Below are 12,106 nucleotides of genomic sequence, written 5' to 3'. Positions count from 1 at the left end.
TTTAGTCAAAACTCATTTCATTTTCACTTTTTGGTGCATATCTTGAAGATGTATATGAACCAACGTTACCAACTTATACAAAAGAGGTATTTAAATTGTTTATTAAGGATTGAATTATAACTTTTTATTCCTAAGACACTGCCTCACGCGAATTTTAAACATCTAAGTGGTAGTGGCTTATGTTTTTTTTTTTTATTTGCCAAAAGTCACTCATGATTTAGCTACAAGACGGCAGATTTGAGTGATTTATTACCTTTTAATCCTTCAAGTTTAAGAAAAGTAAATTGGCTTCTAGCAATATATATTAATGTAAAGAAATATATTCTTATTTTTTGGGTATCAAAATATATTCTTATTAATAACACTAACTATCAACATATAGTCGTAGAAAAATTTACATCTTTAGCACTATTTATGTTTTCACACACATTGGTACCAATTAAGCAACCATGAAGTGAACGCAATGATAAGGTGATGCTTAGCAATCCAGAGCTTAAACAAATATTTTAAAAAAAATTAAATGGCATGCTTGATTTTTGTTTTCAAAAATTATTTTTTATTTTTTAAAAACATTTGGGCAAATATTTTGAATTTAAATGCTTTCAAAACTGTTGTCTTTTTGTTTTTAAATCAATTAGTGAAATGACATACTATTAGTTAACAGAAAAAGGTTATTAGCAAATTCCAAATTAAAAAAAAAAAACAGTAGTCAAGTATTAAAAATTATCCATATATGACCCAACATTTATTGAACTTGCGTGCAATTTAATATGTGTGTGTAAGTGATTGACTCATGTGGCATAAAGTTTGGGCAGATAAAAGCATATATGCATTCTTAGCGTAAAGCTAAAAAGAAAAAGTTTTCCTTCATAAAGCTAAACTTCTTTTATGGTTGGCTAATTTTCTAGTTACTTTTTAAACTTTCCTATTTTGTATTTGGCCAAAAATTTTTCTATCTAGTAAAGTAAAAAATTAAAACACACACACACACACATACATCCAGCAGTGAATCGATTCAAGTTGCTTAAAAGTGCACCTTTCTGTAAAATTATTCAGCTATGAAGAAGATTAAAGCCATTGTATTATAGTAGAGAACAAAAACATCCTTGAAAAGGATTCTTGTTCACTCTTTTGTCACTTGAGACACAAATATCTGCATAAAAAAATTGACTATGTTGATAAAAAAAAATTAAGGACTGTGTTATCAGTTTTTAAAAACTTTTTTTTGTGTTTAAAAACAGAAAAATTTAAAAACTTGTTGAGATAAATATTTTCAATTTAATCGTTTTTAAAATTGTTTTTGTTTTTTATTTTTTAAAACAAAAACATAGGAACAAGCTTAAGTTATTTTTATTTTATTTTTCTTATTTTTAAAACACTCTGCATTTGATTATTAAAAATTGTAGTTCTCTTGATCAATTTTTTTTAAAATTACCATTATTAACTGCCTATAACCATCATAATCAATCTATTTTTTAATTCTAATTTTTTTAAAATTAATATAACTAAAGAAATTTTCATTTTGTTTTGTTTTGAAAAACAATTTTTAAAAATAAAAAAAATGAAAACAAAAACCAAACACGCTCTAAGTATTTGTCATTATTCCCTTTGCCACTTGTGAGTATTTGTAATAAAAGGATTTTTTTTTTGTTTTTTTGGAAAAATGAAGTTAATCCAAAGTTGTCTATTACTTAGCATTGCCGAGTCAGAATCACTTCAAGGCTGTTTGAAATTATTTTTATTTTATTATTTTGAGAACTAATGTTTTGTAAAACATGTTTTAAGAACAAAAAAAATATTAAAAATAAGTGTTTTTCTCATTTTCTCTTGTTCTCCAGAACAATAATCACAGAATACTTAAAAGTTGTTTTCATTTTTCTGTTCTCCAGAATAATATTTTATTTTTTTATTCTTCAAAACACTTTTTAAAAACACGTTACCAAATGAATTTTTTTGTTCTTTTGTTCTGGAGAACAGAAAACTGTTCCCAGAACAGGATTTTAGATAGACCCTTCATCTTCAACAGCTGAAATATAAAAAACAAGAAGGAAGAACCTACCCATGATGACACGGATAAGGTGTATATGAAGCGGACCGGCCCAGGTTGGCTGTGAATCTAAAGCTCAACCCAAGAAAACCTCAAACACAATTTTTGAACTTGAGGTCCGGTCCAGGAGTGTGCAGTTAAGAACTACCTTCCTGACATAGCTATACTGATTGTCGTGCTCAACAATTCAAACGAGCAAGGTAAAATGAAGTCTCAAGAATTGTAACTATGAATTACAATATTTTCAAAATCATTCAGGACAGCTCATAGTTTTCTGTATTCAGTAAAATGAAATCTCAAGATTTATAACAATAAATTTCAATGTAAGCTGCAGATGTACTGAAGCAGGTCATTGTCTGCCATATTTCACTCAGTAACTTGTTCTAAAGGCATAGAGATCGACATGAATTCAAGATACGAACCTACAATCAGACCAAAGCTTGGATACTCTGGCTATTCACAAGTAACTAATAAAGCACGTCAAACATAATGTAAGGAAAGAGTTAATGAATACACAAATAAAACATGTAGATACGGAATTTATATTTTGAACCAAAATGCCCTAAATGCACCTTCTACAAGAAAAAGACTTGCAATATATAGTACACCTATTTTGATTCAGTCTAAAAAATGGGAGCTCTTTCTATTAATAACACAAATGCAGATATGGTTGGCCTCTACATATATTTAATGTCTATGACACACAAATGCTCTCTTGTGCCGTGGCAGCAGCATCTTCTCCCTTTCATTTCAATATACAATTGACTATCTTCCTCACATTGCATATTCATTTTATTGGCATTTCGATTAGAAGTGTCCTCCGAATATAATTTTTTGACATCATCTGGGTTACTCTGCTAGCCTTTTTCCCTAAAAGAAGCAAGTGCTATGCATCAAGATCAGTAGAACAATACTATTCATCTCATTACACATGGAAAGTTGATAGAATTACACAAGAGAAGATAAGAATCATATTGCTTATCTACCTAGCAGCGTGTAGTAAAGCATATTACCCACATGATAAACAGAAGAAACAGCTTCAAGGGGTCTAGGTAAGGGGCCAACGGAATTTATGAAGCCAGTAAACTGTCCAATTGATATCCATCACGTTGATAGACCTAAACAATCAATTGCGTCTAAGAATCGCACAGTGCTTGCATGCAGTTATGAAATAGAAAGAACTTTTAATTCCATAATTATTATTTTTTTTTTGGGTTACTGATGCATCAAAGAAAAGAAGCAGGTTAAAATGAGTATAATTATATTATATAAATCCAACTCAAGTGACAACCAGCGTATTCTAAATAACAAGGTTTTATATGGCCAACAAGACAACACATGAAAACTTAACACCCTCTCTCCCTTCTGGATGCAGGAATAGAAAAGGAAATGTGAGACTCAGAACATATTGTGGCAGTCAACATTACAGGCTTACAGCAGTCGTACAATGTGATCAAATTGTGATTGTCAGCTCAAAAAGGAAATAAGAAACATATACAACCAAATACCTTTCCTTTGATCCTTTCCCTTAGACAGTCAGCTCTATAAGAATTTTTGATCCATACTTGTGCTTGTTTGGGACATTAGTGATTTAAGTGTCATAATCAACAAAGGCAAGAGTTCTAGTCCTACTAGGGCATATGGGTGTGCAAAAAATGGGACCACAACTGAAAATAATATAGAAGAAAAATATGCTACACTCCTGTGAGGCTTACTTGAAATTACACCAGCGTCCTTTTTCTCTGAACATGTACAGAAAGCTGCACAGGGATTTGTGTCTGGAAATTTAAAAATCAGCATTCAGTAAGATTTCGAATTATGAAGTCACTGTAATTTCTGAAACAAGGGAGGTGAGAATAATTTCAGTAAACCTCAAGGAGCATCAGGGCAATTTACTCATAACGAAAGTAAAACTTAAGAAAGAAACTAGACAGGGACAGCATATATCACTAGAATTTCTTTTATGAAGTACAGATGTACTTGTGAATTGACCACCACCAACAAGAAGAACCTAAATCTGAAAAGAGAATTGCATGTTTGCTTGTCAGATTCTGCTTACCAGGTTTGAAAGACTTACCTTTCTTCATTTTGGTTGCAAAAGGAGTTGATCCATTAAAGTTACTCAAGTGTAAATTCTGCAAGAATCATTTGTGAGCTCAATTAGTAATTCAGCTTTCTACAGGCTGATTGAAGGTTGCACACGTTGCTCTAGTTTGTTTACGTTGTTACCTGTTTATGCTTTAGCTCTTTATCCAAACAAGCTGAAAGTCCTTTAGATTTTGAGATCAGATCTAACCCCCAGGCTAACTTGAAAACTGCGGTTAGTTTGCTTTCACCAGATCAGCTAAAATGGCTTCTGAATAACTAAGCTTAGCCCCTGAATTAAGGAGCAGCGCTTCCCAAGCCCTAGCTCCTGGGGGAAAACTTTTTGCAGAAAATTTCTCCATTAACTCCAGTGCTTCAGTAACCAAGCCTTTTTGGCACATCTCATATATAATATTATAAATGGTTGAAGATCGTGGATATAAACACTTTTCCAACATTTCATCCAATAAAGAACATGCTTCAGTAATTTCAGCTTTGCAAACCAGACCATCAAGCATGATCCTATACGTATGCAAGTTGAGCTCAATCCTTTTCATCTTCATCTCCTTCAAAAGGCCCCTTGCTCGACTTAACTCCCCAGCTTCACATAAGGAAGCCAACAAAGTATTGTAAGTAACCACATTTGAATTGCATCCCAAATCTTCCATAGAAGAAACCATCTTAAGTGCCTCCTCCACATTATCCTCTTTACACAAGCAGTTTATGTACACATTATAAGTATAAATATCAGGAACAAGTCCTAACACAAGCAATTCGTCAAACAGTTCATGTGCTTTCACATAATTCCCTTCTGCAACAACAGCACTTAAAACCATGGTGTAACAAACTATATCGGGCTTGATTCCATCTTCTTTCATCTGATTCAGAATACCCATGGCATCCCTACCTTTTTCTTTCTTCCCCAAGAACCTAATCAAATTGGAATAATCCATCATACGGGGACAAAAACCGAACTTCTTCATATCTCCCCATACACCCAGAGCCTCCTTAAACGTCAAATCATTTTGGTCACAAAATGACGAAACAATCAAAGAACAAATTTTATCGTCCAGATGGTAGCCATCCTCTATCATACAATAAAGCATCTCAATGGCATAACCCACCCTATTATATCTACATAAACCCTTAATCAAAACCCCAAAAGTCGATTCTTCAATTCGGATATTCATACCCCGACTCTTCAACAAAATCAGTGGAACCAATTTGAGACACTCTCGATTTCTACAAAGCACCGAGAGCAATAAGTTTAGAGAACAAATAGTTGGAACGCACCTGAATTTAGGGATCCTGTAAAACAGGTCAATTGCCTCTTGAAATTTACCAGCCCGACCATAATCTCTAATAAGATAGCCAAACATGAACTCGGGTGTCTCAAATTTCTCAACGCGTTCGAGTTGGTCGAGAACTAGAGGAATCTCATGCAATCTTGAAGTGCGGGAAAGGGTTTTGATGAGGAAGTAGTAGGCATTAGGAGTAGGGTCACAGTTATAAGTTTTGAAAGAGTGGATAAGAGTGGAAAGAAGAGAGGGCATGTTAAGGTTGTCGTTTGAGGAAGGCAATGGCGAGGTTGCTGTCGCAGCTTGAACGAGGATTTGCATAGCTTGATGTTGGCCGAAGTTGTGGTGCCAAAAGGTCTTGTAAGGGGAATGTGGCCATTTCCTGAACTTTCGGAGGTATTTATTGGAACTATCAGATAAAGGATTTCTGACCATATTAGTATTACAGAGAGAAAACAGGCAAAATCTCACACCAGAATCTGAGGCTTGTGTTGGCGTTGGAAACCTCGGAGTATCTAAAGACAAACCAATTCCTCCTCAGAGTTCAGAGTGGGAAAGTGAAGTGAACGCATTGAAAATGACATCCAATACAACATGACTATCCTAAGATTCTGGAATACAAGTAGTCATAGGCCTAGCATTATACTTTTGATACTCGTTTGGTTCCATGAATTGTGGCGTGTTTGAACTTTGAAGAACGAATATCGAAATAGATAATTATAATAATAACAGTTAAAATCTATTCAAAAAATAAAAAGATATATTAAGTCTTAACTCTTAACCATCCCGTCCTCTTCATCTATAATCATTTTTCAGCATTTCAAACGCATAAGTTTAGTGTCTATGTGGATAGCACTTTTGGAATTTTAAATGTGCTTTTGGCTTAATATTTCTAGGCAAACATTATGAGAAGCAAAGTAAAAGAACTTTTAAGAAAGCACCGTCAAGGCAAATTTTGGTTCTTTCTCTAAAGTATTTTTTTTAATTTGTAGTATCAAGAGCTTATTTATATCACTTATTGAAGACCCCAAACCCCCAAAAACTACAGAAACAATTCATCTAACAGAAAATTTTTCATCATCCTAGGATTTGCTGCTGACTTCAATTTTTCACCTCCGGTGGTCTCCAATTAGATAATGCATTCTCTAATTTAACAGTCTAAGTTTTAAACTTACAAAATTTAAATATCATCAACATTCAACAGTTCAAAAACCAAATAAACTGGACAGAACTCCATCAAAAGAAGACTACTGGAGACATTTTCTTTCAAATCTCACATTTTTCTACATGGTTTAAAAAAGAGAGGCTTTCTCTTACACACGTATTTGTAGGTAAGCACTAAAGGAAAAACTTGTATCAGGTATAAAGAAGCTTTTCTTTCAAGTAAAGAAGAAGTTGCAAAATACATATTCATAATATAAATCACTTTGGGGGAAAAAAACGGAGAAGAGAATTCAAAATAGCATGTTTCGATTGTACCTTCAAGGCAAATTGATTTCATCAATATCCCAAAGATTCAAGCTCTTGAAACGCATTAGATGCCACTTTAATCTTCTCCTCTGTTTTTATATTCCCAAACCAAAAAGTAAATGAGAAAATCAGAGACTTCACGAGGATGCAAAAGGATGAGAAATAGAAAGGAAACGAAGAAACTTGACTTTTTTGAACAGGGAAAAATCAGAGATCAATGGAAAGGCAGGGAAAAGATAAACTTGAAGGACCAACCTTTAAGATTGAGAAAGCAACCCAATATAGCTTCGTCTTGAAGCTCCAGAATGTGTGTCTCACAAGTTGATGGAAGATGGAAGTTGTGAGGCTTTGACCAAGTGCCGGCGTGGTTGAGGGCTGAAGCGACTTAGCGGAGTAGGATTACTGTATTAGGACCAGGAAGGCGAGCGGCGGACGAACTCGCGGCGCCAAAGGTGGAGCGCTGTGTCATTTGTCATGCCAGTATCCTAATTCCTAGATTTATTTTTTGAAAATTACACCCAAAAAAAAAAAAGTACTCCTTTTGTTGTCTCCAATAAATTTTAAAATTAAGATTCATAATTTATCTTCATAAATTTTCAATTAATATTATAAATAATTTAAAATATATTTAATATACTTTTTATTAATTATTTATATATTTTAATTGTAAATAAAATTAAGATTTTAATTAATAATTTAAAGTTTGTTCGTTCCTCATTGTTAATTTTCCTACTTAAAAGGCCAGGATTAAAGCTAGATATATACATATTAATTAAATTATTAGCTTACTCAATAATTATTAACCTACTGCTAAAAATAAAAGGTGAAAATAAATATACAGCTTTTTACAATTTCACTCAATTTTAAATTAAATTTTTTTAATTTATTTTATTTTAATTGAACTCTTATAATTAAATTAATTAAATTTTTAATTCTTAAAAATTTAAAATCCTTACGTCCCTTAAAAAATAAAATTAAAAACTTTTATAATTTTATTAAATGATTATATGACTTTAAAATTAATTATGTAATTTTTATAACTCAAAATTTATATAATTAATTTATCTTTTAAATATTTTTTATATATGTATAATTTTTATAAAAATTATAACAAAAATGTAAACAGTGGGTTAAATTAATTTTTTTATTTTGCTTAAAAATATTAAATTAAATTTTCTATAAACTCCAAGAGCATTTTTCTTTTATAAGTTTTAATAATTTATTATTAATTTTAATTTTTAAGAGTTACTCCCTCTATTTAAAAATATAAAGCATTTTTAATTAAATTTTATTTTTAATAAAATAGTTACTTACTTTTCAATTAACCTTATCTTTTTATATTTATCCCTATTAAACACTCTATAATAAATATAAAGTCACTGTTAATGAGGGCACTTTTGAAAAAAAGGTACTCCCTCTGTTAAAAAATATAAGGTATTTTTTGAGAAGTTAGATGTTAAAAAATGTAAGACATTTTTAATCTTTTGAAATATAATCATTGCCTTTTTTGTTTCAAAAGTGCCGCTATTGATAATGATTTTATATTTATTACATGATGCTTAATAGAGATAAATATGAAAAGATAGGGTTAGTTGAAAAATAAGTAACTACTTTATTGAAATGAGATTTGATTAAAAATACATTATATTTTTGAACGGAAGGAGTAATGATTACATTTCGAAAGATTAAAAATGTCTTACATTTTTTAACACCTAACTTCTCAAAAAGTGCCTTATATTTTTTAACGAAGGGAGTAATATATAATAGATAAAACTATAAGAACTTGATTAATATAAAATAAATTGCAAGGATTTAATTCAAAATTAAATGAAATTATAAGAACCTACAAATATATTTAAAAAAAAAACAATAGGGGCTCATATTCTATATTCATCATAATGATGAATACCATGATGCTCATCATTGTGATGAGATCTAAACCATATAGTTTTTAATTTAAATAGTTTAGATTTAAATTATTGTTATATTATATTATTTTATATTTATTAAAATAAAAAGTTATAAAATTATCAAATAATTTTAATATTTTTTATTTTTAATTTAGTCTAAGTTTAATTTAAAGGATTCAATTTAACATTAAAATTTTTATAATTGTCAAATATTAATTAGGAAAAATATAAGTTTAGGTTCATGTACTTTGTTCATAATTTGTTATTAATTATTGTACTTTTTCAGTATTTTTGATTTTTATAATTTTATTTTTTATTATTTTAGACTCCTCCAAAATTCTTATATTTTATTCATTGAGAGAATTAAAATAATAAAAAATAAAAGTATAAGGAATAAAAATACTGAAAAATGTTAAATAACTGAAATAATAAAATGCGAGCAAAGTATATAAATTTAAAATTATATTTTCTTATATTAATTATCTAGTTATACATTCACAATAAATATGAAATAAAATAATATTTTAAAATTTAAATTTAAGTAATTCAAATCTCACCACACTATGTTAATAAGCGTGATGAACAGTTAAATGAGGTCAAACAATGGGCAGGATAAAATTTCACGTATTCTAAAGTCAAATCATTAAACGATGAAGAAATAAAAGAGAACGCTTCGGTACGATGAAGAGAGGCGATGACGTGTACGGTTCAATATTGAAAGTTCCCCCCGCTAATAACTTTTTTACTAATAAGTGGTTGACTTTCCTTCCAAAACAGGATAATATATCTCACAGAATATCCGCGGCACATGGTTCTTTGTTTTTACGACACATCGGTTTTCTTCAGACTTGAGCCACCGCAAGCATGGAACACCCACAGCCGTATGCCTCCACCTCCGGCGCCGCCATCTCCGTCTATCCGCTGCACCCAACGCCGATGGCGGTGGTGGGGCCTCATTATTGTTGTCCGTATCCGGTGGAACTAGCAATCGTTAGAAAGGTGATGACTCTTGCCGATAAGTTCACCGTCACAGACTCAAACGGCAACGTCGTTTTCAAGCTTCAAGCGTCTCTTCTATCCCTCCGCGACCGCCGTGTTTTGCTTGACGCTGCTCAAAACCCCGTCATCACTCTGCGCAGGAAGGTTTGTACTCTTCTTCCCTTTTTTTTGTTTTTCCTAGTTCTGTCAAAATTACATGATTCGAGATAAGACGAAGAAAACAAGAAATTAATCAGAGAAGGCAAGAAATGATATGATGTTGCAGATTATGACACTACATGACAAATGGAAAGCTTTTAGAGGAGATAGCACCGACCCGAAGGATCTCTTATTCACTCTGAAGCGATCATCTTTGATCCAGCTTAGGACCAAATTAGATGTGTTCTTGGCTTCTAATACCACTGAACAAGCTTGTGACTTTAAGATCAAAGGAAGCTGGCTGGAAAGATCTTGTGTTGTCTATGCCAGGGAATCCAACACCATTGTTGCCCAGGTGCTTGCTTAATGAAAGCCCTTGGAAAATTATATTCATTAACAGTGGAAAAGTGGTGATATAAATTAACAGTGGAAAATTATGGGTATATTGTGCAGATGCATAAGAAGCACACATTTCAAAGCATTGTGTTTGGGAAAACAAATTTCATGGTGACAGTGTACCCCAACGTGGATTATGCTTTCATAGTGGCACTCGTTGCTATTCTGGATGAGATTAACCAAGACCAAAGTGGCGGTTAAAAGCCATGCACGGATTTGGCCATGGAGGTTCTTGCAGATGTTGTTCTATTTTATTTTTATTTTCACTTTTTTGCCAGAAGTTCTATTTTAATTTAAATCTGGGAGCATTATTATTTTGGGACAAAATTATCAATTTTGTGGAAGAGAGATTTTTAAAGTTCAGTCACTAGAAATGCTGAAATATATTTATTCAAGTACCAAATGTAACATACTTTTAACATCCAAAATCGTATATATATACCTATACATATATATATATGTTCAAGTACCAAATCGCGTGTGTGTGTGTGTGGTTGTGATGAATAGTTAGTTTTAGAAATGATTCTGGCTAGTTTGAGGTTTGGTGACATGTTGGTTTGGAGAAAATAGGGGTAGGAACTTTCACGCATATTTGATTATTGGGTTCAGTGTGTTTTTATCCTTGAACTTTCATAGAAGCACCTAATGTTCTAAATATTATTTGTCATCTTAGTAATATCACTCTTGAAAAAGTTAAACCATAGAAATATTGCTTTTTACGTTAAATGGACACACATTGACCATTCTTGAGAATGAAATTCTATTAGGCTTTATGTGTTTAGCCTATAGTTCCAGCCAGGACGATAAAGGTAGAAGGCAACATCATCACACATGTTTGATTAACATGCTTTACATTTTTTGATAATGTGTATTGTCCGTACTAAATGGTTTAAGTGATCAACTATGAGTTCTTATGATTTATAGTGGGTTTTCGAAAGTATTTTCTTGTATCTGTTATAATAACCAAATATTACTGCATTAGATGTCACAAATGTTAATTTATCATTTTCAGGGGGAAGGATCCAGCTGTTGAGGAATCATGGGAATGCATGATAGAAGTGAGCATTTTGACGGCTCGGGGTGGCTCCTCTCTGGTTTGGCGCATGTCCTCGTTGTCGTTTATATTTACGTTGTCATGACACTGTTAATGCTTTAACTTAATGATTTAGAACTTGTCTAAATAGTCATTACACTTTTGGTGAATTTGGTTGAGAAACTCTACTTTATGGATCATTTTTCTGAGAGACTTGACGACTTTTTTAGCTTCGCCCAACCTTTTATAGACTCTAGACGGTTTTAAATGCAATGGTATTTTTAGAAATATGGATTGTGTGACTGTTGTTTTAATCGTACGTTGGAACCCAAATATTAGTTTTCCATTTGGTTTCCCAGCAGATATTAGTCATTTGTATTAGAAGATTAACTTCTAGTATTTTGCTGGCTTAGCAAATATATTTATAAAAACCCTTTTGGGATTGTATTATATATATATATATATATATTTATTCCATGGAATAAATATTTAGGTCTATTGAAGTAACAGCGTGCTATGATGAGATGAGAGCAGCAATATATGAGCTATGAGATATACGCTCATCTTGGGCCTATTGATCCACAATATTCTGTCCATCCACTGAAACAAGAAGCGATCTTGTTTGAATTAAATCTTTTCAGTTTATGGGGAACAAGTTTGAGTGAGGATTTGATACCCTGTAAAACTCTTGGATGCATGTGTTGGTGCAAAATGATAAAATGTGACCGCG

The 12,106-nt window shown here is 31.9% G+C and overlaps 2 protein-coding genes across 21 annotated transcripts; one reads left to right on the top strand and one right to left on the bottom strand.

The window, feature by feature from the left end:
* Window positions 1–2,244: 2,244 nt before the first annotated feature.
* LOC129291552 (pentatricopeptide repeat-containing protein At2g38420, mitochondrial-like) lies at window positions 2,245–7,375 on the bottom strand. Of its 20 annotated transcripts, none has more exons than XM_054928989.1 (6): window positions 7,156–7,375; window positions 6,910–6,989; window positions 4,277–5,945; window positions 3,763–4,182; window positions 3,065–3,165; window positions 2,245–2,917 (listed from the first exon to the last, which is right to left on the bottom strand). In XM_054928989.1, the coding sequence occupies exons 2-3, from the start codon at window positions 6,929–6,931 to the stop codon at window positions 4,369–4,371; spliced, it is 1,599 nt and encodes a 532-aa protein (XP_054784964.1). In that variant the 5' UTR covers window positions 6,932–6,989; window positions 7,156–7,375; the 3' UTR covers window positions 2,245–2,917; window positions 3,065–3,165; window positions 3,763–4,182; window positions 4,277–4,368. The 20 variants fall into 20 exon arrangements, with proteins under 20 accessions (XP_054784964.1, XP_054784969.1, XP_054784975.1 ...); XM_054928994.1 differs by having other exon boundaries at window positions 2,245–3,165; window positions 3,763–3,825; window positions 4,107–4,182; XM_054929000.1 differs by lacking the exon at window positions 3,065–3,165 and having other exon boundaries at window positions 3,763–3,825; window positions 4,107–4,182.
* A 2,267-nt stretch (window positions 7,376–9,642) lies between these two features.
* On the top strand, window positions 9,643–11,664 carry LOC129290221 (protein LURP-one-related 10-like). The gene is made up of 4 exons (XM_054926940.1): window positions 9,643–9,953; window positions 10,075–10,302; window positions 10,401–10,571; window positions 11,356–11,664. Exons 1-3 carry the CDS (start codon window positions 9,675–9,677, stop codon window positions 10,542–10,544), a joined length of 651 nt encoding a protein of 216 aa, XP_054782915.1. The 5' UTR covers window positions 9,643–9,674; the 3' UTR covers window positions 10,545–10,571; window positions 11,356–11,664.
* Window positions 11,665–12,106: the final 442 nt, after the last annotated feature.

Source organism: Prosopis cineraria, unplaced genomic scaffold, assembly GCF_029017545.1.
Source record: "Prosopis cineraria cultivar Desert tree isolate PC_DT_omini unplaced genomic scaffold, ASM2901754v1 PC13, whole genome shotgun sequence".
Taxonomy (NCBI): domain Eukaryota; kingdom Viridiplantae; phylum Streptophyta; class Magnoliopsida; order Fabales; family Fabaceae; genus Prosopis; species Prosopis cineraria.
This window is presented reverse-complemented; position numbering and strand designations above follow the sequence as displayed.

Coding starts and splice junctions, on each gene's coding strand:
- LOC129290221 (XM_054926940.1), top strand. CDS start 9,675: ATGGAACACCCACAGCCGTATGCCTCCACCTCCGGCGCCGCCATCTCC. Junction 9,954..10,074: donor TCATCACTCTGCGCAGGAAG/GTTTGTACTCTT, acceptor ATGATGTTGCAG/ATTATGACACTACATGACAA. Junction 10,303..10,400: donor CCAACACCATTGTTGCCCAG/GTGCTTGCTTAA, acceptor TATATTGTGCAG/ATGCATAAGAAGCACACATT.
- LOC129291552 (XM_054928984.1), bottom strand. CDS start 6,931: ATGAAATCAATTTGCCTTGAAG. Junction 5,946..6,909: donor GAAATCAATTTGCCTTGAAG/GTACAATCGAAA, acceptor GTTTGTCTTTAG/ATACTCCGAGGTTTCCAACG.